Consider the following 26,657-nt stretch of genomic DNA (forward strand, 5'->3'; position numbering starts at 1 on the left):
CTTACCTACTGGGTGTCCAGAACATACTGGCAGACAGCTTGAGCAGGCGTTTTCTCACACACAAGTGGTCGATACGCCCAGACGTCATTTGCTCTGTTTTCCACATTTGGGGGTTTCCTCAAGTCGACTTTTTCGCTTCACAGATCAATAGGAAGTGCCCAACCTTCTACTCCTTTTGGGGTCACAGCCCGGGCTCAATAGCAGACACCTTTCAGATCACGTGGTCCAGCCAGTTGCTTTATGCCTTCCCTCTCGTTCCCACTCATTCACAAGGTGCTCCTCAAAGTCTGCCGGGACAGGGCAGATGTCATACTGGTAGCCCCCACCTGGCTGTGCCAGTGTTGGTACCCAATCCTGCTGGACTTGTCAGTTTGAGTTTCCATATGCCTTCCTCTCGACCCCGACCTCATCTCCCAGAACCACGGTCGTCTCCTGCACCCGGACCTTCCTCCAACGAAGCCACCTGTGCCTGCGTGGGACCTTAATCTGGTCCTCTCCTGCCTTATAAGCCCTTTTTTTGAGCCGCTGGCCACCTGTTCACTTCTCTCTCTCCTGGAAGGTCGCCTTCCTAGTGGCCATCACTTCTGCACACCGGGTGTCCGAACTACAGGCTTTCACCTATGATCCACCCTATACCATTTTTCATAAAGATACGGTTCAACTAAGGCCTCACTCGGCCTTTCTGCCAAAAGTGATGTCCCGTTTCCATGTACCCCAAACCACATGTTGACCTTCGGGAACAGCATCTCCATTTCCTGGATGTTAGAAGGGCACTCGCTTTCCATATAGACCGAACAAAGCCCTTCCATAAAACAACCTAGTTATTTGTCGCCATCGCGGAGCGGATGAAAGGTGCTCCGGTTTCCTCTCGGCGGATATCTTTGTGGATCATTGGTTATATTCGTGCTTGCTACAACTTGGCAAATGTCCCTCTGCCTGCTGTCACGGCTCACTCCACAAGGGCTCAGGCATCATCAGCTGCTTTTCAGGCGCACATTCCGCTCCAGGAAATCTGCAGAGCCACCACGTGGGCCTCCGTTCGCACCTTCATGTCCTACTATGCCATCGTTCAGCGCACTTGAGACGATGCGGCCTTTGGCAGAGCGATTCTCCGATCTGCAGTTCCTTGACTCCGACCCCACTTCTGAGGTAAGGCTTGGGAGTCACCTAACTAGAATTGATATGAGCAATCACTTGAAGAAGAAAAAACGGTTACTTGCCTTTCTGTAACTGTTATTCTTTGAGATGATGTGTTGCTCATATCTATTCCATTCCCCCCACCCCCTTCCCCTCTGTTGGAGTAGCTGGCAAGAAGGAACTGAAAGGGGGTCGGGCCGGCAGGTTCTTATATGGATCGCCATATTGGCGCCACTCCAGGGGGCTCCCCAGCTGGCCCTACAGGTAGCTGCTAGAGAAAAAGTTTCCGACTTCCGTGCACGCGGTGCGCGCACACACCTAACTGGAATAGATATGAACATATCTCGAAGAACAACAGTTACAGAAAGGTAAGTAACCGTTTTTCAGTTTGTCCATATTAAAAAATAAACAAACAATGCTTACAGCAGTTTCACTGAGAATTTCTACCATGTCCCAGCAACAGAGCAAGGATTCAGTACTTGGCAAAGGGTTGCCCTGGTGTCATGGATGTGCCTTATGTCATCCCAAGCTATACATCTCTGAAAATCTCAATTCTCACAGGCTTAGTAGAGGTTTGTTAGTTTTACAGCAAAATTTGTTGAAGATTCTGTGTGTGCCCAACCAATTGAGGAAGGGGGCTGAGTTAAGCTTGCACAGGCAACCTTAATTCTGGCCTTTCATGACTTTGGAGTGCTTGACTTTGCAACCTTCATGTACTTCTAACGTAATTTTTTGGTTCAATATCTAATCTATAATGTTACTGTGGAATCAGGAGTGCTAGTTGTGTACATTCCTATTTAGTAATTTTGCTTTTTTATGATCTAATTGTGGAACATAATGGGAACCCTTCAGATGTGTTTGCTGTTGGATACCATGGTAACAAATAACACAGTTCAGTCTCCACCTTAGTCCTGGTGTGCAGTGTGGGGGGTGGGAGCGAGGTAAGTCAGTCTAAGTTACTTGACTTGAGCTACAAAAATAGCGCAGCTGAGATCCATGTACTTCACTGCGGTAAATTGACTGCAGATGGCCCCCCCCGTCGACTCTGCCTACGCTTCTTGCTCCGGTGGAGTACCTGAGTTGATGGGAGAGTGCTCGGCGTCTGATTTATTGTGTATTCACTAGACGCGATAAATTGACCCCCATTGGATCAGTCACTCTCTGGAGGTAAGTGTAGACATGGACTTAGTTACAGTTGTGTGGAGCAAGACGAGGTGCAGGCCCTTCTTAGTTAATCCAGGCTCTGAGACAGTAATCTTTAGGAAAACACAGAGCTTCACTGCTTTTATCACACTGCAAAACTGCTTACTGAGCAGTAGGTGAATGAGAAGAGTAGACTTGGAATGAAAGTGGGGATGAAAACCAGAAGGAACTAGTGAGGCATAACTGCACAAAGGAGAGGGACAAAATCTACATCAGTCTTTTAAGTCTGGGTAAGGTCATATGAGAGGCAAGTAGTTATGGTGCAGAGAGCTATTTCATGAACGATCATAAACTAGTTTTAAAGAAAATGAACAGGGGAAGGAGAGAAACAAGTGAAAACCTGAGTACTCAAAAAGAGTTCTGGAGGAGCAATGTCTCTTGCGTTCTTGACTTATTTAAAAATTTCACTGTAGATCTTATCTCTCTCCCACACGCACCCAGTCATTTCCTTACTTTCTTGCATTAAAAAGGACCTGTGAAACTTTGTAAAAGCCTCACTTAGTATCAACAATGGCACATGATATAAACAGACATTCCTGCCATCCTCCTGTTCTGTGCTTTCCTGTAGGTAAGAATTAACCCTTTCTAAATTTTGTCTTTCAAATTATTTTCTCTAGATCTGTGTCGCCAGTCGCTTTCAGAAGACTCTGTAAGTTGTTGCTGTTACTCTGAGTAATGTGCATTTTACACTGAAGTATTTCAAAGCAGTGCCCCAGGGATTAGCCATGTGATCACTTGTTAAATTGCTATGCAATATCATACCCAGCAAGAGTGACCAATCTGCCTAAATTCATGTTCCCAATACCACTCCTGAGGTGTGAGCTGTCCTTCTGCCTATTGCTGAAATGTAAATTCTTGGGGACGGACTGTCTCCTGCCTTGCCCCTTCTGCAGCCCCTTTTACATCAGTGCAATGTGGGTGTACTCCTACCACATCAGAGGGATGGGTGGTACACCCACTGCAGAGGTGCTGAGGCTGTGGTGAATCAGGCCCACCATTTTTGTTTCATATCCAGCACACTTTGGTGTGTCTGTAGGGTGGAAGCAGACTGCACATACATGGGTTGGGAGTGTAATTTCTATTGTTAAAGGCAGCGCTGTCTTTTGCCCCTATTTTTTGGGTTTAAGACGTGAATGTGTGTAATCGTGTCTTTTGAAGATCTGCTCTTCTAGTGGTGGGGATTGTGACTGATGGTTTTGCCCAAGATCTTCGGAAAAAGGAACAGGTCTTCTGCCAAACGCTGAAGCCAGAGAGCACAGGAGGGGGTAAGATTCACTTTGTTTTGTCTGAATTTTCCTTCAGGATGTAACTGAGGAAGACATCGAGGCTGAGTTGGCCATTATTCACGGTCAGATGGCCTATATCATGCAATTACAGGGGCGTACAGAGGATGCTCTTCAGCTTTACAATCAAATCATCAAATTAAAGTAAGTGCTTCATTCAAACAAGCTCGTATCATTCCACATGTGACAAGCCTGCTGTCTAATAGCTGTGCCTTTCATTCTCATTTGTTCTGCAGGCCGACAGATGTGGGATTGATTGCTGTAATTGCAAATAACATCATCACTATTAACAAGGTATAGAATTGCCCATCCTCTTTCTAAAGCATTTTTGCAAAGAAATGAGAATGAACTCAGAACTCACCATATGCACAAGCTCCCATTGGCCTTGGGGTGGGGGGGTGGGGGGGGTGGGTTCTGTGTGCAGAAGGAGTGCAGAGTTGCATCTCTCTTTGAAATATGTACTTGCTTTCAAATGGAAGAAGCACTCTAGCATGAAAGCTCTATTTATAGCGTTGCTGTTACACTGGTATTTCCATTATATTTTTATCCTTATAGGCCCCAGTCCTACAAACACAGATTGAATGTATCTATGTGCAGGATCATTTTTGCAATCAAATGGGTCCCACTGGAGCCAGTCACGCTGCTTGCATGACTAGAGTTACACGTGTGCCTAGGAATTTTCAGGATCCGGGTTTTAGAAGACTGGAGCTTCCAGACTAAGGGGGTGTGTATGTGTGAGAGAGAATTTTTTTCTGGTACAGAATTGAGGGAGTTGGGGAAATGGGAAGATACTAGATTTAAGTGTGTTGTGCTTGTGCTTCATTAACTTCTAAAGTGAATTGTGCAAGCTATTAGCGCACATTGCGGACATGAGGCTTTTGTGCTGTCTTCAAAACCTGATGGATGACTACAGTGAAATTTACATCAAGTGCCCAGCCACAACAGTATTTTTATACTTGAAAAAACTATACAAATAGCATAACGGAGGAGACATTTCTTATCTAGTCTCACTCCACCTCTGCAAGCATTGGACTCAAGATCCTGAAATATTTGCAGAGCAACAAGAAGAACTGAATGAATAGGGAGCATGATGGTTTCATGGAGGACAGATTGCTGTGGGGGACACAGAGGACCAATTCAAATTTGGTGGTGGTGGCTTCAGACAGGGGGGCACCGATTCTAGGACCAAGAAACTGGTGGTATTGCATTGTAATACAGGTTTGGGATGAAGAGTAGTGGCTGCAGAACTTTCAGATGCACAAGGCCAAATTTCTGGATCTGTGCACTGAGCTCACCCCAGCCCTCCATCGCAGGGACACCAAAATGAAAGCTGCAATGACAGTGGAGAAGCGAGTAGTGATTGCACTGTGGAAACTTGCAATGCTGGATCGCTACTGGTCAGTCGGGAATGATTTGGATCCAGGAAATGCACCCTGAGGGCTGTTGTGATGCAAGCGTGCAGGTCCATTATTCACCTCCTGCTACATAGGACTGTGACTCTAGGCAATGCGCAGGACGTGGTTGATGGATCTGCAGCAGTGAGGTTCCTGAATTGTGGTGGGGCGATAGACAACACGCATATACCCATTTTGGCACTAGCCCACCTTGCCACACAGTACATCAATAGAAAGGGCTCCTTTTCTGTGGTTATAGAAGCACTGGTCGATCACTGGAGATGCTTCACTGACATCAATGTTGGCTGATCAGGGAAGGTGCAGAACACTTGCATCTTTAAGAACACAGAACTGTTCAGAAAACTACAAGCAGGGACTTTTTTCCTGGTATATGGAATACCACAGGGAATGTTGAAATATCGCTAATGATCCTGGGCGACCCAGCCGCCCCCTTACTCCCCTGGCCAATGAAGCTGAGCACTGGCCACCTTCACAGCTCCAAGGAACAGTTCAACTCCCTGCTGTGCAGGTGTAGAATGACAGTTGAATGACAGAATGATTGATTGAAGGGCTGCTGGTGTTGTGTACTCACAAGACTGGATCTCAGTGAGAAGACTATCCCAATGGTTATAGCTGCCTGCTGTGTCCTGCATGATATATGTGAAGCAAAGAGGGAAAAGTTTTTGCTATGGTGGAGGTGGAGTGGCTGTCTGCTGAGTTTGAACAGCTGGCTACAAGGGCTATTAGATGAGCTCAGTGTGGAGCTATGCGGTTCAATGAGATTTTGAAAGACCATTTTAATAGTGAACCAGAGTAGTGGGGGGAGTAGGGGTGTACTCTTGTGGCCTAGTAGGAATCCTATAGTGATTGCTGTAAAGTTGCTAATGTACCTATGAATTTTAATTGGGACTGAATCTATGAGTTGTGTGACATTATGCAGTAACAGGAAATTGGTGGGTTTGGAGGTGCGGGGAATAGCTCAGTGGTTTGAGCATTGGCCTGCTAAGCCCAGGGTTGTGAATTCTATCCTTGAGGGGGCCGCTTAGGGATCTGGGGCAAAAATCAATACTTGGTCCTGCTAGTGAAGGCAGGGGGCTGGACTCAATGACCTTTCAAGGTCCCTTCCAGTTCTAGGAGCTAGGTATGTCTCCAATTATTATTTTTAAATTGCTGAGCATGCGGTTGTATGTGTTGTGAAATAATTATGTTCAAAATAATTTTATTCTGTAACAGAATTCAGTGCAAAAATCCCCCATGCAATTTTAAAACAAATGCATTAAAAACCTAATAAAAACTTTAAAAAATAAGAGAACAGAACTTATGAGGGGGAAAGAACGTTCACATCCATTTCAGCTACACGTACACCAACCGTGGCTTTCACAGGTCTGTGTCTGTGAAGCTGCAATTGTCTTCAGTGCCCCCCCAGGTGGAGTGGTAGGGGTAGTGCAGTGACCTCGATGCCACATGGAATGTTGGGGGGAGGTTAATGAGCAGGTCCCGCTATTGAGTTTGCAATGGGCTGCAGAGGGAGGCGAGCCCAGGCTTGTTGAACCTGCAGGTCCCGCAGAGTCTGCAGCATCTGTGTTTGCTGTCTGAGAAGCTCCATTATGTCCTGGTGCTTCTCCCTCTCTTTTTCCTTCTGGGACTTCTGGGCCTGTCTCCTCTCCACTCTTCCCTTCTCCAGGCTGTCCGCAATGTTCATCCTCCAGGCCTTGTGCTTGTGGTCCGATGCAGCGCTGGCTTGCAGGGTCGCGTTGAACATGTTATCCTGAGTCGTGTTCTTTCTTCTCCTCATCTGGCTTAGGTGTCCTGTGGGTGTGGGGGGGAGACCCTGAAGGCCGCAGTGGCAGCAGCTGAAGATACAACACACAGCGGTTCATTATCAGCGCATTCACTACAGAGAGTAAAACTACTGCTGCTGAACTCACTCCCCTTGCTCCCCTAGCTTTGTAAGCTCTATATTCTTGCTTGGGATTGGGATTGCTTGTGCATGGCCCCACTCACCATACCAGCCTGGTGAGTATGACCCACTGGGGTTGGGGAAATGCAGAAGGAATTGCTCACTGGCAGCAAGGGAGGTTTAGTTGGACATTAGGAAAAAGTATCTAACTGTCAGGGTCGTTAAACACTGGAATAAATTGCCTAGGGAGGTTGTGGAATCTCCATCTCTGGAGATATTTAAGAGTAGGTTGGATAAATGTCTATCTGGGATGGTCAGTATTTGGTCCTGCCATGAGGGCAGAGGACTGGACTCGATGACCTCTTGATTCTAGTAGCAGAGGGCAATGGCACTGAGCACTGGCACTGTTTCCCACAGGCAGGGGTGATTTTAGCTGATCTCTCACTCCTCAGGGTAACAAAGGCAAAGAGAGCAAAGCTGCTGCTAGCATCCCAAAGCCACCAGGGTCCGTGTGCTGCTAACCTGCGCGTTTCAGTGGAGCCTGCTGAAGTTGTCACTGACTGGCATGGGAAAGTGTCCCACCGCGGCGGAAGAGATAAGGCTGCCTTCTCTAGAAACCTTCAGTTGAAGTACCTCCATGAAAGTTTCCTCGAGATCTCGATGGAGGATTCGCAAGACATCCCGGTGCATATAAACAGGCTGCTCCACTTGGCCTATCTCCTGAGGGGAATGAAAAGCAGATAACAACTCTACCTCTCTTGGTTGTACCACTCCTTCTTCTAGCACGAGTAAAGTAATGGAAAGTCAACAGCTGTGTCCTGCCATTTTGGGGGTGCCATCCCTGTAATGGAAAAGTTATCTACATACCTACCCGAGGTTCCTTCCCTGCATCAGGCTCACCTGTGTGCCACTGGTGGGACTGGCTGGACGGCAGTGGAGTCAAAAGCAGGTCCTGGCTTGCTGTACAGGTGGATCCCACCGGTCGCATGACCTTATACTCCTCTTCCTCACCCACCAGCACCACCTCCTCCTCGCCATTCAGAGGATGGCATGTAGCTCTTTGTAAAAATGACAGGTCTGTGGCTCAGCCCTGCATTGACTGTTGGCCTCACTGGCCTGCTTTCACCTGATGCTGCTACTGTCCCTTTCGTACCCCTTCTGCATCCCACGAGCAATCTGCTGATACAGATCCATGTTTCTATGGCTGGATTGGAGCTGTGTCTGCGCAGCCTCTTCTTCCCACCAGCCCAGAAGATCCAATATCTCCTATCTGCTCCAGGCTGGAGTGTGTAGTCAGCATGGTCAGCTGGGCAGCTCCACTCAACAGTGGAGAGCTGCTAAGTGTGCTCACCAAGACAGGCAATTAGAAAAAGGAATTTCAAAAATTTGCCAGGCTTTAAAGGGGAGGAGCTTCTGATCTCCATGACCCCTGCGCAGTGGATTTCACAATGGTAACCAGCACGGTCAGTGTGGAGCACTGAAACAGATGCTGGAGGACAGTTAGATCAGTGTAACTAACGCAGAGCCTATATTTGTATTGTGCTGACTTAAGCACATCAATTGTGGTCTCCCCTGCTCAGGCTGAGGTGTTACTATGTTGGCATAACGGGGTAATTTCACTGGTGGGAGACCAATTTGAGTGTAGACACATGCACAACTAGGTCAGTGTAGACCAGGCCTTAGTTACGTATCACAGCTCCAGTTTACACTTGGTTCACATTTGGGAAGTGTTCTTCACAGCCATAAGCCTGATTTCTTGTTAAATGAAAACTCTGGAACATGAGAGAGTCTCCAGGGGAAACTATTGACTCTCATAATGCTCTTTTGTGTATGTATCTCACGGGAAATCACATAAATACATAAATAATGTAACATTCCAAAAGGATTGCGACTGGTTAATTTGTGTTTTTATTGTCAAGCAAATGAATTCTTTTTGTAATAAGAAACCAGTGAGAATTACAAAGTCGGTCTTGCAAGTGAACAAACAAGCATAAAGGTTGATTTCTGTCAGCAGTTATCAAGGTCTTGTTTCTTTCCCAGGAGGTCTAGGAAGGCTTTGCTGTAGGAAGCAAATACTGTTTCTATAAGACAGGATTTGGCTAGTTATATACTTTTACTGTGTTTTTATGGTGGAGAATAGTGAGGGGAGACTCAGATTATGTGGCCCAGAGGGAAAGGTGCTGACTTAGGAGACCCAGGTTCTGTCCCTGCTCTACCACAAACTCTTTTTGTGACCTTTGTCAAATGTGTGCCTCAGTTCCTCATCTGTACAATGGGGATGACAACATGGCCCTACCTCACAGGGGTGTTGAGAATAAAGAGAGTAAAGGTTGTAAGGTGCTCAGGTAGCACCGTAATGGAGGCTATATAGATGTTTAACCACACTATGCTCTCCTATCTTATTCCCCTCCCAGTCACCGTGCCTCACTGGCTCCTTTCTTGTGTTCTTTATGCTGCCCAGTGCTGGCAAATAAGGCAGAAACATATGCCTGTGGGTGTTCCTTGCCCATTCTGCATGTGGTGTGGGGAAGGATGAAGTCAGTTTAGGGGCCCAGATAGAGATCACCATTTAATGAAAGTAGTGGAACTTGGCTTGATCTCAGTTTTGTTTCCTACAGGACCAAAATGTCTTTGACTCAAAGAAAAAAGTGAAATTGACCAATGCAGACGGCGTAGAGCACAAACTCTCCAAGAAACAGCTCCAGGCCATCGAATTCAACAAAGCTTTACTGGCTATGTACACCAATCAGGTAGAGAACTGTCCTGTGTCTGCTAGGTACAGATTTACGATCAGTCACAGGAGTTTGAGCAGAAATGTAAATCCAGTTGATCTAGTCAGATCTCCATAGACTGTTCTTTCCCCCTCAAAATAGTCAGGATGTTGTCCAGAGATGGAGTGAATTTTAAATGCTAAATTTTTTTTCAAAAGTGCTCTGCACCCAGCAGCTCATATTGAGAATAATCTTTTTGCTGAGGCCTTTTGATAATCTGGCCAATTCATTTAGGTGCCTAAACTGGAGATGAGCATTTAAAAAATAAAAATCTGGCCCATAATGTTTAATACCTATCAGAAAAACTTCATGACTATCCTGGTAAATGTATTGTTTATTAAAATAGTATTAACTGGGTATGTGCAGATTGAGAAGAAATTGTGCATTGCCCTATATGAGGAAATGTGCATACTGCTGTTCTTGTTAACAAGGACCAATAACGTCCATTGCCAGAACAAAAACACAGGAATAATGGATTTGGTACTAATATCGGGGTCCAGGAGCTCAGTGGTTTGGATGGGTGAGCTTTATAGAAGTCTAAATAACTAACAAAAATACTGTCTGGTTTCTAGACCACAGAGAGCTACCTGTGCAGGCACTTCATGGGGTTACACACTGGCTGCTGATGGCAGCTTTCAGTGTGGCCTTGTAATGAGGGAGATTGAGGCACTCTAGCAAGAAATAAATGCCTGGAGCTGCATGTGTGCAGAAGCTGAGATTTATCCTTTGTCTGTTACAGAATCTGGCAGAAGGGGTGCTCTGGGCATTTTCGCCTAGTTCCCCTTCCATTTCCAGAGCTCTTAGTTAAATCAGACTCCACCCCCCTATGTGTGTCTAGCTCCTCCCTCTCCCACACAGACATTTCTAGTGAGAAAAAAGGGAGAACCTTTGAGAAAAATTCATCTGATGGTGGCTCACACAGCACCTCGCTTGGAGAGTCTCTTCCCAGATAATGTGTTTATTACTGTGGTAGCACCAACAGGCTCTGATGCTGATTTGAGCTAGGCACTGGATGCATATAACCGACTGTCTCTGCCCCCAGACCCTAAGGCTTGGTCTACCCTGGGGGGGATCGATCTGAGTTATGCAACTTTAGCTACATGAATAACGTAGCTGAAGTCGATGACTTAGATCTATTCAGCGCGGTATCTTCACTGCGGTGAGTTGACAGCTGACGCTCCCTCATTGACTCCGCCTGCGCCTCTCGCTGTGGTGGAGTACTGGAGTCGATGGGACAATTTATCACATCTAGACTAGCCGCGATAAATCGGCCCCCCTGCCCCGCTGGATTGATTGCTGCCCGCTGATCCTGCAGGTAACGTAGGGCTTGTCTAAGTGTCTAGACAGATGTAATAAGCTGGCAGGAGGAGCACAAGGGGGCACTGAAGAGGCTGTGGCCAGTGTAGTAACCAGCTGCTTGCACACAGAGATGTAGAGGAGTGTAGAGTGATGGCTGTGGTTATCACCCAAAGGCCCTGCCATGTGGGAATCGTGGGTCGGAATCTCCTTGGGCCAGTGACTTCCCCTGTTTGTACAGCCTCTACCGCCACCATGTCCCATGCCCGGTTAGGGCAGTATAATCTGGTCCTCAATGGGCGATGCAGTGTCTCTTGGAATCAGCTGATGGCAGGCAATGTCGGGCCCCACTAGCCCCCTCGCCCTGTTCTCTCTGTGGAGTTTGCACAGTCACACTGACTGGTCACTAATACTGAGGAAAACGTTTCCTTGTGTCCTTTAGGCAGATCAGTGCCGCAAGCTGTCAGCAAGTTTACAGTCTCAGAACCCTGAGCACCTGCTACCTGTGCTAATCCAGGCTGCCCAGCTCTGTCGAGAGAAGCAGCATGCGAAGGCAATAGAGCTCCTACAGGTGGGTGACTGATCTCCTCCTGCTGGTCTGGAGAGTGGAGGGCTGTTCCTGCACTGGAACCTGACGGATGGAGTTGGTACAAGGGGCAATTAATAGTCCTGAAACACTGCACAGTGCAGAAATGGATGTTAGCTCAACCACCTGCAATGGTCATTGTGTTGTATAATGAGTGTGGCTTATGCAGGGCTTAGCAGTGCTTGGGAGAGACATTTACATTCCCATGCTGTGATCATGAAGGATGTGTTCTTTCTATAATGGGAGAGCCCCACTTGGCAAAGGGCCTCCTTCACTATGACGGTGGAGCTAGGGCTGCTTTTCCTCCCCATAGGGACCTGGTGGGTGCTGGTGCCTGGGACTGTGCTCCTCTGGAAGGCAGGACTTCACTTTTCCTGGCCTCTCATCCCAAAGGGGTGTCCACAGCCCTTCTCTGGCCTTGTCTACATGCACAGGTTGCACTGGTTTACTTAAAATTGAGGTTTAAACCGGTGCCAAAGACTCTGTGGACACTTCTGTTTCAGAATGCCCTGTTCCTAATAGACTTCTGCTAAATTGAAATAAGCTGGTTTTAAACTGAAGTCATGTTTGCATGGCACTTTAACTGGTTTACTTAAATGGATGCAGCTTCCTCATGTAAACAAGGCCTCGATCCTGGTGTCGAGTGTCACCTGGCATGCTGCACTTGCCAGCTGTCTGCCTAGAGGGAGCAGCTGGTGTGTGCGGTGAGGGCATGGACCCTGGGACTTGCTTGTGGTGGAATGGAGCAGCGCTGTGGAAGGAGTGACAGACCATGGAAGCAATTCAGGACTCTGTGTGGAGTAGTTCTACTCAAACTGGCTCGCTCCCTGGCTTCAAATGACACAGTTGAGCTTTTCTTTCTGAAGTTGGTTTTAAAACGGGCCCTGGCCAAGGCTGACGCGCTGTGTTCATGAACATGCTCATGTGCCCTTGCATCTCTCGCCCTCAGGACTTTGCAGAGCAGAGCCCTGCCAACTCGGCACAGATAAAGCTGACGATGGCACAGCTGAAAATCGCTCAAGGTACCAGTGCCCTTTTTTGCTAGGAAATGCTTGTTTAATTCTAGGTAAAAATACCCAAACCTTTGTCACTGGTCTTAGTGTCTAGAGAGCCAGGACTGAGAATGGCTTTTTGCTGCTGTGAGCCCCAGCAAGGCAGCTCCATCCAGGATGGAGTTCGCGAACACTGCGCTTCACAGCCCTGCAGGAAGGCTGGGACAGCGTTTCCACTTCTCACAGTGAGCAGCATTAAAGCAAGCTGTCCTAGGCATTTGGCCAGAACCATTTTTCTCTTGATCAGTTCTTGGACAGGGCTGCCCCGTCCCTCTAGTGTCTGTGAGAGAGTTACCAGGGGAAGGGGTTGTAATTAGGGGATAGTACTTCTTGCTGAGAGAGTGCCCTATGGAAATCAGTGCTCCTGTCTGAGTCTGGCATTGTCCATGCAATGTGTGGGTTGTGTGCCCCAGGGGGCAGGGCCTGTGGAGCAAGTGGAGGGCAGCCCTGGGCACTGTGCTGATAGCTGGCATTCAACACATTACAGTGGGCTGATGTGTGTGCTTCAGCCTGACCTGAGAAGGGGAGCAGGACAGCTGGGCACTGAGAGTCAGCACAGGCGGGGGGAGGGGGATTTGTATTAATGTGTTTGGTGCAGGATCGACCCTTTCCTGAGTGGCCGCAGAAGTACGTACAGGAAAGGCTGAGGATCTGCGTATTGAAATGTTTGGCTGCTGCTGACTGCTTGTCACTCAAGTTTTAAAGTTCCCCTCGGGCTACCTCAAATATGCACTACCCAACATCCAGTACTTGGCATGGGCCGTACTCCGTTGTCACCTGGCAGTAGTGCCCGCAATCAGTGGGACTGTTCAGGAGAAATAAGAGGGCAGGATCTGGCCCTGCAGTGCTTGAGCAGGGAGAGTGGGGAAGGGTGATCAAAGCACTTCCTGTTGGCCTAGCTTTCCTCCCATTGAAGCTTGTGATAAAACTTGCACTGGCATCAGTCGGAGCAGGCAGGCCAGAGCTGACTGAGGTTTGTTCTGAAATACACCCAGCTGATAGTACTCCATTCCCTCCCATAGGGAAATAAAGCATTGCTCTCGATCCACTGCTTCTAGCATTGGAGCTGGGGATGAGCCCTTTGCATGTGGTAGCAGCCTTGGGCGTGCTGCAGACATAGATGGGGAGCCCAGTAGGTGCTGGGGTTGCTGCAAAAGCTGTTTAGTCTGAGGATGAGAAGAGCACTGTTGAGACTGACATTTCTTCTCCATGAACGGCCAGCGATCATATTGTCTTAACAATAATAGTGGAGAAAACCTCTTCAGCAGTTGGTCCTGCAGGCAGAGGAGTATGGTGGTCAGTTGGCGTATGCTGACTTCCCTAGGGACACTCCGAGGGTAGGGGGATCCAGGATGGAGAACAGGGGCAAGGAAAGCGTTGCTGTGTAGTTTAAAGTGCATTATTCTCCCTTCTTTCTCTAAGGCAGCGTCACCAAAGCATGCATCATTCTGAGGAGTATAGAAGAGCTGAAGCATAAGCCAGGCATGGTGAGTGGCAATTAACAGGCACCATCCCAGAATACCATCATCCTTTTCATGCTCCTTCCCTGTTCCTGTTTCCCTGTCTCCTGAGCTACTCCTGGACTGAGGTTCAGACCTGGGTGCCCAGCATTGGTCTCAGTCTGTTGGTCTGCTTGCACAGTGCAGTTTGGTTGCTGAGATTTTTGATACACAGCATTATGCCTCAGAGTAGATGTTAGACCTTTAGATAACTCACTTATTGTGGTGAAACCAGCCAGGCAAAGGGTAATAACATGCATCAGAGTCCCCCAGCTTGTTTTTAGAGTGGACAAATTCCCTCTCATTCACAGTTGCACAGACCTGCCTCCCTTTCCTACAGCACTCCCTTAACAGCCCTTGGGCAGCTACAGCAATTTCTTGCCCAGTAAGCAATGTTGGGAAAGTACCAAACCCATTTTTAAGCTGCTTTATGTGGCGGTGAGTAGCAGGAAGCAAGGAGGAGCCAGCATCGAAGACCTTCCATCTCCCATCAGGGCCCCAGCAGTAGCAAGCGCCCTGCCGATCATTGTGGTGTTGAGAGCACAGTGTGGGAGCCTTGGCTTTCCCAGTTCAGTGTTTCTCTCATCCTTTATCCTTCATTGATTGGAAACCTTTTAAACAACAGTTCTCCTGGGCTTTTTCGATCATTGCAGTAACGTCCTGCCTGTACTGGGGAGGATAATCCCAGCGGGCGGCTGCTGCTTCAAACTTCCATTTTTGCAGTTTGTTCCGTTTCCTTTTTCCTCAGCAATTCTTTTCATAACATGTTTACGTGAAAAGTATCTTAAAATGATCACTTACAAGTAGTGCCCGCCCCTTGACTGCACGCTGACTGTTGTTGGGGTTTGCAGGTATCTGCATTAGTGACGATGTACGGTCATGAAGAAGACATTGACAGTGCTATTGAGGTCTTCACGCAAGCTATCCAGTGGTACCAGGAATACCAGGCAAGTAGATCTGGGCAGACAATACATTTGAGAGTTGAAGCTGCTTTTTGTCCCTTACTAACTTCCTGGAGACCAGCTGTTCCTGACTTGCTCCTAGCTCCTACCTGTACATCGACTGGAGAGGAACATGGCAATAAGTGGTCTCCTTGCCAATGGCTCGCTACGGCTGATGAGATGCTGGGGGGTTGGGGAACATTCTACATCATGTCTCCCTTTCTCTCTGACATGCGGCTTGCACCAGGTTTGTCATTCGGACCAATGACAAGTTTGCAGTGTGGGGAAAATGGCAGACTATCTTTACCAGCTCTTCCAGTGCCTGTCAGGTTATAGATTCTGCAGGCTAGCAGAGGGCACCGCAGTGCTGCCCCTCTTTCAGTGTTGACACTGGACGAGCAGCAGTCAGTTGGCTTTGTGCACTTACTTGAGAAGGAAAAGATTGAGCCAGGAGAGCTTCAGAGAGGGACACTGATTCCAGGCTGGCAGCCTGCTGGCTGTACTCAGTTAATCGGAACGTTGGGCCGCTGAAAGGAGCCACTTTGGAGTCTGTCGGATGAGCACAATGATGGTTCCTCTGGGGGCTCAGTAATTAGTTTCTGGAACCTGGTTATTTTGAGGCTGGATGTAGCAGTTTATTTCAGCAAACAATGAATTGCCAGAAGAAGCATGTGCCCCATGGGAAGGTGTTCTCTTAAAGCTGCCTTAGCAGTGGCTGTTTCCCATGTTTCTCTCTTCCCTGGTTTTCTGTCAACAAGGATGCTTGGCTTTTCAAAATGCATCTACCTGCATTTGTTCCCCTCCTTATGATCTGATGCCTTGGCTGGTCACTGAGGAAATGGCTGATGTCCTAAACCAGGCTGTGACTTCAGGCTGCAAATAAACAGCAGCAGCAGATGACTGTTAGTTTTCCGTGATTGTCAGATGCTGGCTAAAATGCCTGTCCCCTTCCCATTTTCACCCCCTCCTCCCAATTCTGTTGATCATGGGCTGCTGGTAGCAGGCGGGGTTAGAGTTAATGCCACAGACTGCCAAGCCTTTTCGTCAAGGAATGGGGAAGAAATTCCTGCGGCTCAGTTCTTCCAGATCACCTGGGTGAGGAGTGTATGTTGGTCTCTAGTAACGTCAGGAAGCAAAGCAGCCCCATCACTGACTTGCTAAATGCTGTCAAACATTTGAAAACCTTGTGACTTGCAGCCAAAGTCTCCCGTTCATTTGTCACTGATAAGGGAAGCAGCCAACTTTAAGCTGAAGTACGGGAGGAAGAAGGAAGCGATCAGCGACCTGGAAGAGCTGTGGAAGTGAGTTCAGGGAGGGGAGAGGGATGTCCTGTTTTGCTTCTGGACCTGAGCTGTAGTCCTGCTGTTTTGGGCACTGAAACATGGGCAGTGCCTGGTCCCTGCGAGGACTGCTCAGGGTTTCTGGAGCCAGATAACGTGTGAGGCAGTAGTTCCTCCTTTTTAGACATTGTAAAGGGGCTTCTGGTCAAAGCTGTGCCCCCTGCCCCACCCCTTGGATGAAGTAACTGCTATAGCAGGGCTAGCTCCACGATCTGTAAGAACAGCTCTCTATCTCTGTTGTGGGTGCTTGTGCATTACATCCTGATAGAAGCTGTGTCTTTCACATTGAATGCCATGTTGTCTGTCCCCAGCCAGCACCCATTTTCTCTGTGGGAGGAGTTCCCCAGTCCGTATCTGAAATTCATATGAACCCCCAGGCCCTTCTTGATGCTGGCACATTCTGAGGACTGATCTGCAGCTCTCTCTCCTGTGTTAGGAAAAAACAAATCAGCCTATTTGTGCAGTCTGAGCTAATTGTGGAGAGAAGCAGAGGCAGGGGTTTTTTTTTAATAGGGATAGAAGATTTTCGTAGGAGTGACCTTAAAAAAAAAAAAAAGAAAAAAAAGAGACAGACACCAATTAAAAAAATTTAGAATAAGAAAATGGGTAAGAAAAATGACAACAGCCCTTAGATTTCTAGGGTTGTTGGTGGCTGCGACAACAGCCCGGGGAGAGGCTAGTCAAAGTGCCTGGCAGTGAACACCCTGCATTGTACACTATCGGCACCTGCTATTGCACACACGGAAAGCATCTGCCTGGGGCTAGCCAGCGCTGGGCTGTGTGGTTAGCTATAGTGCATACTCTGGGCATGGCTCGTGTTTGTAGAGTGTTCAGTGAACTTTACAATGTTCCTTTCTTCTTCTCTTTGAGGCAAAACCCAAAAGATATTCATACTCTGGCCCAGCTCATCTCCGCGTACTCTCTCGTAGATCCTGAGAAGGCGAAGGTGTATCCTTTGTGGTGGTGACTGGGCTTGTAGAGGGGAAGGGGTTTGCTGTTCCCAGAATGTTTTCCTAATGATGTCATGAGTGTCAGGAATTTTTGAGCTGCTTCAGGACTCTTCCAACAGGGACATCAGGGAACCTCTGACCCTGGGGAGAGCAGGAAGGTCATAGTGCAACTCCACATTAAGGGTGGGATTTTCAAAAGCATCTAAGTGAGTTGGGTGCCTAGCTGCTATTTGCTTCTAGTAGGATTTGGGTGTCTAAATTCCCTTAGGGCTTTTAAATCTCCCCTTGGCCCCCCAAAAGCAGTGAGAACTTCAGTCAGTTAATGATGCGCGAACAAATCAGTATGATCCAACTTTTTGCTGTGGCACTTTTGTCCTGTAGTGGTAGCATGTTGTACTTTCCCATCGAATTATTTGGTGTAACTCTTATTATAATAACCAATTCTTACCTCAGTTCCCGTCAGCAGCTCTCAAAGCGCATTACAAAGGAGGTCCGGGTCATCACTCCCTTTGTACAGCTGGGGAAACAGGCACCTAGAAGGGAAGTGACTTGTCCAAGGTCACCCAGCAGGCCAGTGGCAAAGCCAGGAACAAAACCCAGGTCTCCTGGGTCCCTGTCTGTTGCCCTCTCCACTGATTCACTCTGTGTGTATGGATTGGAGCTGCTGGTTAATCTCCCTGAGACAAAGATGGGGTTTGAGTTGCTGCTGGTACCTCCATCCCAGCTTTCTCTGCTGAATGCATTCCTGTTTCCATTCCTGAGCTCTGCCCCTCAACAGCCTTAGCAAACACTTGCCCTCGTCGGACACGATGTCTTTGAAAGTAGACGTAGATGCGCTTGAAAATTCCCCCGGGGCTACGTATGTTCGGAAGAAAGGCGGAAAGCTCACGGGAGAGAACCAGCAGAAAGAGCAAGGGTAAAAAGCGTCTCTCATGCCCATCATTCCCTTCCGTGGTCTTGGGGTTAGAAAGCAGTTGCTGTGTGGATCACCTCAGAGCTTCAGGACTGTTCCTCCAGCCACCCTGCAAATGGTCTGACCAGTCAAAAAGCAGACTGTCCCTTAGAGTGTCTGTAGGTAACTCCAGGAGGTTCAGAGAGGGACAGCAGTTGTCCCAATCAGTGATGCAAAGGAAATTGTCCCTATCAGCAATGCAGAGGTGGGCAGCAAGGCCCTTGTGAAGCCAGAGCTGTGCACACCACTAGCGTGAGGACAAGCATGGTCTGGGGAACATTCCCTCACTCTGGGGTTCTCGTTCATTGGGTTGTGGAGTGTTTGCTGGCAGGCTGCAGAATGAAACACTGAGCCAGGGAAATGGGGGTGTTCTGGGAGCAGAAGTCAAGGTCTCTTACAGACTGGTCTGCAGGGGGAGTAGCTGGAGATCCACTGCTCTAGGGGATTAGAACCATTTCTCTGAGACTGGTGTCCTTTCCTCCTCACGTCCTCACTTCTTTGAAAAACGAGACATTCCTCTTGTCCCAACCCTGGCTCCGTGCTTGTCAGTGCGTTCCCGGGAACCCACTGCAGCACTGTGATCTTGTTTCTCCTCCTCTCTCTTTTAGGCAAGGGGATGTAAAGAAAAAGAAGAGGAAAAAGAAAGGTGAGTTGTGTGTGTTTGCAGTACTCCTTTGTTGTCCTGCTAGCGATCACACCTTGTCATCTGTGCACTGCCCCCTTCCCTGGTAACATTCTTTAAACTCCCGTCCAACAGGATCAGAAGATTGTGAAAATTCCAGGCTGTGTTTTGAGGGTGGGGGGACGCCTACAGGAGTTAGGTGCCCAAGTCCCATAGATGCTGAGTGCCTCATTCCCTTGGTGTCTGTGTGGGGGAGGGAGGGGTTTGGAAATTCCACCTATGGAGTTTAAACCACCTCTTTTAAAGAGTGACAGGCAGCTGCTACATGCCCTCCCTCCCACCAGGTCACTGTGCCTCCTGCCTAGTACTGTCTCTTTAACCTCAGCTGCTGGGTTCAACATAAAATGTGAAGTGGCCAGGCCTGAGCACCCCTCTATTCCCGTTGGCTTCAGTGGAAGTTGAAGGCACTTCGCATCACACAGGATTGGGTCCTAAACAAACCAGAACCCCTCTGATTCCCAAGCCTTTGTTTCCTGACAGTATTTCCCATGTCCCCTTTAGAGGGGAAAGCAGCCTGTCAGACCTAGTGCACGCAGCTGTGCCAACAAGAGGAGCTTCATTCAACTCTGCATACTTTGCGGGCTTAAGCTTTGTAGAGTCACAGATTCCAAGGCCGGAAGGGACTAGCCACCCCCGAACTGCCCTGGAATAAGTCCTTGAGCAGCTCTTGTAGCACAACAGCCCAGATGGAAGGAAGATTACTCAAGCTTCATATCAACGTGTGGGGCTTTTCCTCACCGTGTCACGTGATCTCTACTTTTTTCTCCTGCTGACGGCTCTGCAGGAAAATTGCCTAAGAACTACGATCCCAAGGTGACCCCAGACCCTGAGCGGTGGCTGCCAATGCGAGAGCGCTCCTACTATCGTGGCAGGAAGAAGGGCAAAAAGAAGGATCAGATTGGAAAGGGAACCCAGGGAGCAACGACAGCTGGCACATCTGAGCTGTGAGTAGAGGTTGCAGGGAAGAGTGCCTTGTAATTTCACAGTACCTCAGGCAGCAAACACTTCTCAACTGCTTCATAAACATGTCCTCCAGATCCCACTGAGACCGGTGAGGCTCATCCTCTGGTTCTCAGTGCATTGAGCCTGATTCGTTTGCTCTGTAGATTGCCAGCTCCCCAGGGCAGGGACTGTATCTGTAGTTGTCTTAAACTGAGCACATCGTCCGTGTGTAGCATGAGTCTGGTGTATACCAGGGGTGGGACTGGACCATAATGTACAAAGAATACACTAGTAGAGCTTTATCAGTCATTAAACACAGTAGTTCTTCAACAGCTCATGGCTGAATTAGGCAGCACTTTGGAACAGGAAGTGAAACATCCTTATCCAGTTGCAAGTGTGGGAAAACTTAGGTAGAAAGAATTATATGAGACTATTAGAACGGCCATACTGGATCATCTAGCCCAATATCCTGTCTTCTGACAGTGGCCAATGCCAGGTGCCCCAGAGGGAATGAACAGAACAGGGAATCCATCCTGTCGCCCATTCCCAGCTTCTAGCAGACAGCGGCTAAGGACACCATCCCTGCCCATCCTGGCTAACAGCCATTAATGGACCTATCCTCCATGAACTTACCTAGTTCTTTTTGGAACCCTGCCTTAGACTTAGCTTAATGGTAGAGCTGCTGCAACTTTTTCAGTAACCTTTCCTTTGTGGTGCCTCTGGGGTGGAATGAATTCTGTGTCTCTCATCACACTCGTGTGTGTAATATGTGCCTAGTGTGAAATGGGCAACTTATGGCTAAATCACTTCTTAGTGTAGCTGATTACTGTAGAATGGATTGAAACTATTAAGCTACTAATAGCAGGTAAAAGCAAATGGGAGTTGTAGTTCCTCTTAACCCATATGGTACTGCAGTCACTTGTGAACAAGTTGGCTATGGCTCTGATTGCAATCTGGTGAGTTGGGACTCAGGCTAAGTGCAGCAGTTACGCAGCTATCACCACCTGCAAATCACAGGCTCAGAATTTGTGCACAGGACGGAGGCTTAGCAGAAGTCAATGGTTATTTTTTGTTGTTGTGACGTACGTACATCAATTCTTACTGTTAAACATTTTGAAATGTATCAATTTTAATTTTTTCAGTGATGTGAACTGAAGGGTTTCACCTTGTTTTTATTATCAGCGGGGTAGCCTTGTTAGTCTGGATCTGTAAAAGCAAAGAGTTCTGTGGCACCTTATAGACTAACAAACATATTGGAGCGTGAGCTTTCGTGGGTGAATACCCACTTCGTCGGATGCATGTAGTGGGAATTTCCAGAGGCAGGTATAAATATGCAAGCAAGAATCAGGCTAGAGATAACGAGGTTAGTTCAGTCAGGGAGGATGAGGCCCTCTTCTAGCAGTTGAGGTGTGAAAACAAGGGAGAAGAAACTGCTTTTGTAGTTGGCTAGCCATTCACAGTCTTTGTTTAATCCTGAGCTGATGGTGTCAAATTTGCAGATGACCTGAAGCTCAGCAGTTTCTCTTTGAAGTGTGGTCCTGAAGTTTTTTTACTGCAGGATGGCCACCTTTAAATCTGCTATTGTGTGTCCAGGGAGATTGTGTGATGGTGTCTCTGGTGTAGATATGTGGGCAGAGTTGGCATCAAGGTCTGTTGCATGTCTACATATCTACACCAGCGACATCATGACAGGACCTAACCAGATCAACCACACCATCACCGGTTCATTCACCTGCACGTCCACCAATGTAATATACGCCATCATGTGCCAGCAATGCCCCTCTGCTATGTACATCAGCCAAACTGGACAGTCTCTACATAAAAGGATAAATGGACACAAATCAGATATTAAGAATGGCAATATACAAAAACCTGTAGGAGAACACTTTGTATTCACCCACGAAAGCTCATGCTCCAATACGTTTGTTAGTCTATAAGGTGCCACAGAACTCTTCCGCTTGTTTTTATTATTATTTTTCTATTTGAATTTTCACAGTCACAGAAAATTGAGGTGTCAGACAATAACTGTGTAGTGACCTCGATCCCAGCAGGGGAAGGATGCGGTGAAGGCTGAGTTCCTGACAGGGCAGAGCAGAGACAGAGAGCAGGAGGATGAGCCGGTGGCTGTGAGGCAGGCCACCTTGCTGTCTCCAGCTCCAGGGCAGTGCAGAGAGCCTCCTGCAAGCCCCATTGTTACAGCCCTGCTCACTCACTCACTGTCTGGGAGTGTGGGAGCCATCCCTGGGCAAGAACCATTCAGCAGCAGGGAGGCTTCCCTCGCAGCCAGGGGCTCGTCATTGTCCTTGTAGACCTGGCTGGGGGTTGCTGTTTTGCCCCATCAGAACCCCAGTCTTCCTCACATCTGGGGCCTGCAGGGATGGGATACCCAATGGTACGTGTCATCTGGTTGATGCTCCAGAGGAGAGGTACGTTGGGAGTTTCAAAAGTGCCTAATGGAGGTAAGTATCCCTTGACTTTCACCTGATTTCTCTTGCACTCTTTCACGACCCCAGCCCAGACAGAATGAGGGACCCAGTGCTTTGTATGTAGTGAACAAACAGATTATTTGTGCTACCTGAGGTTTGGGTGAAAAGGTCCCTTCAGCCCAGAATTTGTCTTCTGCAAGCTTATTCTGTTCTTCTGATATTAAATATTCTGATTTGGAACCAAAGTGTGCGCTGGTTGCTGTTTTCTGGAGCTAGAGCTAGGATGCAAATCACACTTCCTAAAAGTTTCCTGGCTCCTGTCGTCTTCCGTTCCTGCTTTTCAGGTGTACCACGTTACATGCATGATAAACTAGAAAAGAGACTGTGCACACTCTTCTGTTTAGTTTTACGATAAGTGAGCTCAGCTGCTACAGACTCTTCAAAGCTACCTGAGCATGATCTGGGCTAAAGTGAGGTTCTGTTTGCACTGAACTCAGTAAGAATCATAGAATATCAGGGTTGGAAGGGACCTCAGGAGGTGTCTAGTCCAACTCCCTGCTCAAAGCAGGACCAATCCCCAACTAAATCATCCCAGCCAGGGCTTTGTCAAGCCTGACCTTAAAAACCTCTAAGGAAGGAGATTCCACCACCTCCCTAGGGAACCCATTCCAGTGCTTCACCACCCTCCTAGTGAAAAAGTTTTTCCTAATATCCAACCTAAACCTCCCCCACTGCAAGTTGAGACCATTACTCCTTGTTCTGTCATCTGCCACCACTGAGAACAGTCTAGATCCATCCTCTTTGGAACCCCCTTTCAGGTCATTGAAAGCAGCTATCAAATCCCCCCTCATTCTTCTTTTCTGCAGACTAATTGTGCACTGGATGGGAGCTCCGTGCTGCTACTTGCAGGGCCAAGCAGGGAGGGGCTGGGTTGTGGCAGGGGCAGGGCCGGCGCTACCATTTAGGCGACCTAGGCAATGGTCTAGGGCGCCAGAATTTTTGGGGGCTGCATTTTGCCGGGGGGGCGGCACGCGGCTCAGGGGGACCTACTGCAGTCATGCTGGCGGACGGTCCACTGCTGTGGCGGCTCCGGTGGAGCTGCCGCAGTCGTGCCGGCGGACGGTGCGCTGGTCTAAAGGCTCCGGCAGACCTACCGCAGTCATGCCTGCAGCAGGTCCACCGGAGCCTTTAGACCAGTGGACCGCCCTCCGGCACGACTGCGGCAGCTCCACCGGAGCTGCGGGGGGTGGCGAAACAGCCGTCCGCCTAGGGCGTCAGAAACCCTGGCTCCGCTCCTGGGCAGGGGGAGCCCTAGTGCAAACAAACCTCCTCCTAACAGTGCAGGCAAGAGAACAGCAACAGCCTGGCTTCTGTTGGGTTCATACTGCTCGTCTGCATTTTCTGGAGTGTGAGCTTTCTACTTTGTGTCTGAATAATTTATTCATAACTTAGACAGCGTGGTCACTTCAGTTGTTGGGCTGTAATTCCACAGCTTTAAAAGCAAATCCCAGGGGTGTAAGGCCAATTTCTTTTTTATCTGTTTTGGAGCCTAAGTTAGTTTCCCTTTGATTTCTGTTCTGGGCAAGGAAAGGGAAAATGTTCCTCTCTCTAGCAAAGATGTTCGAAGTCCCCCGGCTCTGGGAAGCACTCCTGACCCAGTGGCGTTACCTGTCTCCCTGCAGGGATGCCAGTAAGACAGCAAGCAGCCCGCCTACCTCCCCACGGCCTGGCAGCTCCACAGCCACGTCCTCCGCAGCCACGAGTAACATGATCCCCCCCCGGCACCAGAAACCTGCTGGCGCTGCAGCAACCAAGAAGAAGCAGCAGCAGAAGAAGAAGAAAGGAGGCAAAGGAGGCTGGTGACAAGAGGGGTTGCCAAGCTGGCCATGTGAGGGACTAGACCTCTCTGCTGTAAAGTGCTGAGAACAGAATAAAGGTCAGAGTAAGAAGCTTCCTTCACACTGTCTAGAAAAGGTTCCTCCTGGGCTTCGTTTCCTCTGCAGTGGGAAGGGAAGGGGAAGGGGAAGCTTTTCCTTTGCCCATCCCCACTCCCTTTCCTAACTTGCTGGCTGATGCTTCCCTCAGTTATTTGGGGGGAGGGGGAGGAGGCTTAGGGTTTATTTGCTTTTGGAGTCAGACTGTTGTCCCTCCCGGTGTGCTTGTGGCCGCCTGCAGCAGTTACACTAACACACAGTATTTCCCCAGTCCTGCTTACATCAGAGAATCAGCTGGAGTGATGAGTCTTGACAAACATGCCACATTACTGGCCTCCCCACGGGCCCTTGCTGTCTCTGGGCTGCCTGGCAAAGCCCTCACCTAGGTGACAGGAGGGCAGACATTGGACCTGTGGGCTGCTGTCTGGAGGTGGCTGTACATGGCAGAAGGGACAGTTCACTCTCACTTCATTTTGTGGCTTGAGTTCTGGAGAGCCACATTCGTAAATGTGTCAAGAAACTGAGGTTGCGTGGAGCTTCCCAGGGCAAGCGACCTGTGGTGCCTTGGCACTGTCTGTAAGCTTTGATTTCCTCTAGCCAAACAGAGTGTGTGAGAATGCTGCAGTGTTATCCGCTAACAAAGGCCTTCGGCAGTGCTGCATGTGAGAGCAGCCCACGCTCGGTGTTCTGGAATGAGGTAGGGCATTAGAAATGGCGCACCTCTCCTCTGGGGTCAGAGTGCTGAGCTTTCTGAGCATCTACCCTATGGTGTCTGGCATTGGAATACTTTGTTTTCAGGGTCTGGTCACGTGCAAGGGACACAGTCCAGATTTCAGTATGACCTGTTCAGGTGCAATCTTCGGGGGTTTAGAAATATGCAGCAAGATGATGTAGACCATGCCTCATGGCCTGCTTCTCCTGCTGTCTTACCGAGGCACACTCCGGTACCAGCCTAAGGCCCCTGAATTGTAAGGTGGTGTCTGGTGTTTTATTCCGATATATATAGAGATAGCCACTACGGGGGTGCCAGTTGCACTCAGCTCCTTGCAAAGAAATGAGCATAGGAGTTGGCTCTTGTGGGGGGCCCTGGGCTGGTTAGGCTGTCTCTGAACTGCTGTGATGGTACCTCTTTAAGGATGGGATTCTTGCTTCCTCCACACTTGTGGTAGCCATTAATTCTATGTGGTTGAAATAACAAAGCCTGCCAACCACAGACTGCCTTACAGGCAGCACACTGTACATAGACTGGTGCACAAGTGTCACTGGGTCTGCGGGCTGCAGTTCAGACAGCCAGGCCCGCTAAGCTGGGATGGATTCATTGCATGGCACAGGAACAGAATTTCTTACTGTAGCAGAAATTCCTGGAGGCCATCAGACAAAAACCATAAGCAAAAGAACATCCATACTTGCATTTCCAGCTACCAGCTTGTCAGACACACTGCTTTTCAGTCTGTCACAACTGTTGCACCATCTTATCTTAGCACTGTAGGGGAGCATAGCTCCTGTGTTAACCAGCTACAATCTAAGTAGCAGAAACGTTTGGAGGACAGTTGCTTGGCAATTGCTAGCAGGTAGCAATGATCATGGTAGAAAAAGAAGCATGTGTGGACTGGAAGGAATTCTCTGGCTCCAAAACCAAGTTACAGCGAGTATTGTGCTTTGGATGGCAGGCAGATCGGGCACAAAAACACATTTTTGTGCTACTGTTTTGTAGAGCACAATAGAATGTGCTGAGAACAGAGGTAACAGAACAAAACACAATTATTTTTTACAGAAAGAACTCGAATGCAGTGTTAGAAATCACTATGTCTGTCACGTGTATGGCCTCTAACTAGAACTATGAAGACTAAATCATAACACGCTAAGCAACTTTCACTCTGGGCACAACAACTGTGAATTCAACTTTTGAGTGTATTTATTTAGATGTTTGCAATCTAGTTTGGAGAACTCTACGTTCTTAATAATCACGGCCAAAACGGTCAAATGTGAAGACTGGGAGTTCAGACTCCACAATAAAACTGGACTGATTTTTGGTGAGCAATCCCAGATCCTGTCGACTCCAACTATAGAGGCATGACCAGTGTTTTCATCTTCCTAATACACTCTTGGACAGTATGTACTGATTTGGTTCGTGCTAAGATCTGTAGTGGCTATATACAGAATATGGCTGCTGGCGGGGGCAGGAGGGCGAGCTGTTTTCTCTCCTCTTCCAATCACAGTTGTTCTCCTTTAACTGTAAAGCCTTTCAGAAAATGCTGGTGTTCATACAGTGCAGGAGTGGGGCAATCTGAACTTAGTGTAAATTGTAGTAGTAGAGGGTAGGTGGACAAAGTTTGGCACAAACTACAGGCTTTGTGAAATCAGTCTTT

At 48.3% G+C, this 26,657-nt stretch overlaps 1 protein-coding gene across 1 annotated transcript in view; it reads left to right on the forward strand.

Annotated features, from left to right (window-relative positions):
* The window catches only part of SRP72 (signal recognition particle 72), a 42,396-nt gene extending 18,088 nt beyond the window's left edge, over positions 1–24,308 (forward strand). Inside the window, exons 6-19 of the mRNA XM_032782990.2 lie at positions 2,958–2,989; positions 3,643–3,767; positions 3,860–3,917; positions 9,536–9,667; positions 11,427–11,555; positions 12,520–12,592; positions 14,045–14,109; positions 14,973–15,068; positions 16,260–16,363; positions 17,273–17,350; positions 18,131–18,268; positions 18,913–18,950; positions 19,771–19,930; positions 24,037–24,308. Of these exons, the coding sequence (XP_032638881.1) occupies positions 2,958–2,989; positions 3,643–3,767; positions 3,860–3,917; positions 9,536–9,667; positions 11,427–11,555; positions 12,520–12,592; positions 14,045–14,109; positions 14,973–15,068; positions 16,260–16,363; positions 17,273–17,350; positions 18,131–18,268; positions 18,913–18,950; positions 19,771–19,930; positions 24,037–24,217 (1,409 nt within the window). The 3' untranslated portion in view covers positions 24,218–24,308. The remainder of the gene's footprint in view (positions 1–2,957; positions 2,990–3,642; positions 3,768–3,859; positions 3,918–9,535; positions 9,668–11,426; positions 11,556–12,519; positions 12,593–14,044; positions 14,110–14,972; positions 15,069–16,259; positions 16,364–17,272; positions 17,351–18,130; positions 18,269–18,912; positions 18,951–19,770; positions 19,931–24,036) is intronic.
* Positions 24,309–26,657: the final 2,349 nt, after the last annotated feature.

Source organism: Chelonoidis abingdonii, chromosome 5 (genome assembly GCF_003597395.2).
Source record: "Chelonoidis abingdonii isolate Lonesome George chromosome 5, CheloAbing_2.0, whole genome shotgun sequence".
Lineage (NCBI taxonomy): Eukaryota > Metazoa > Chordata > Testudines > Testudinidae > Chelonoidis > Chelonoidis abingdonii.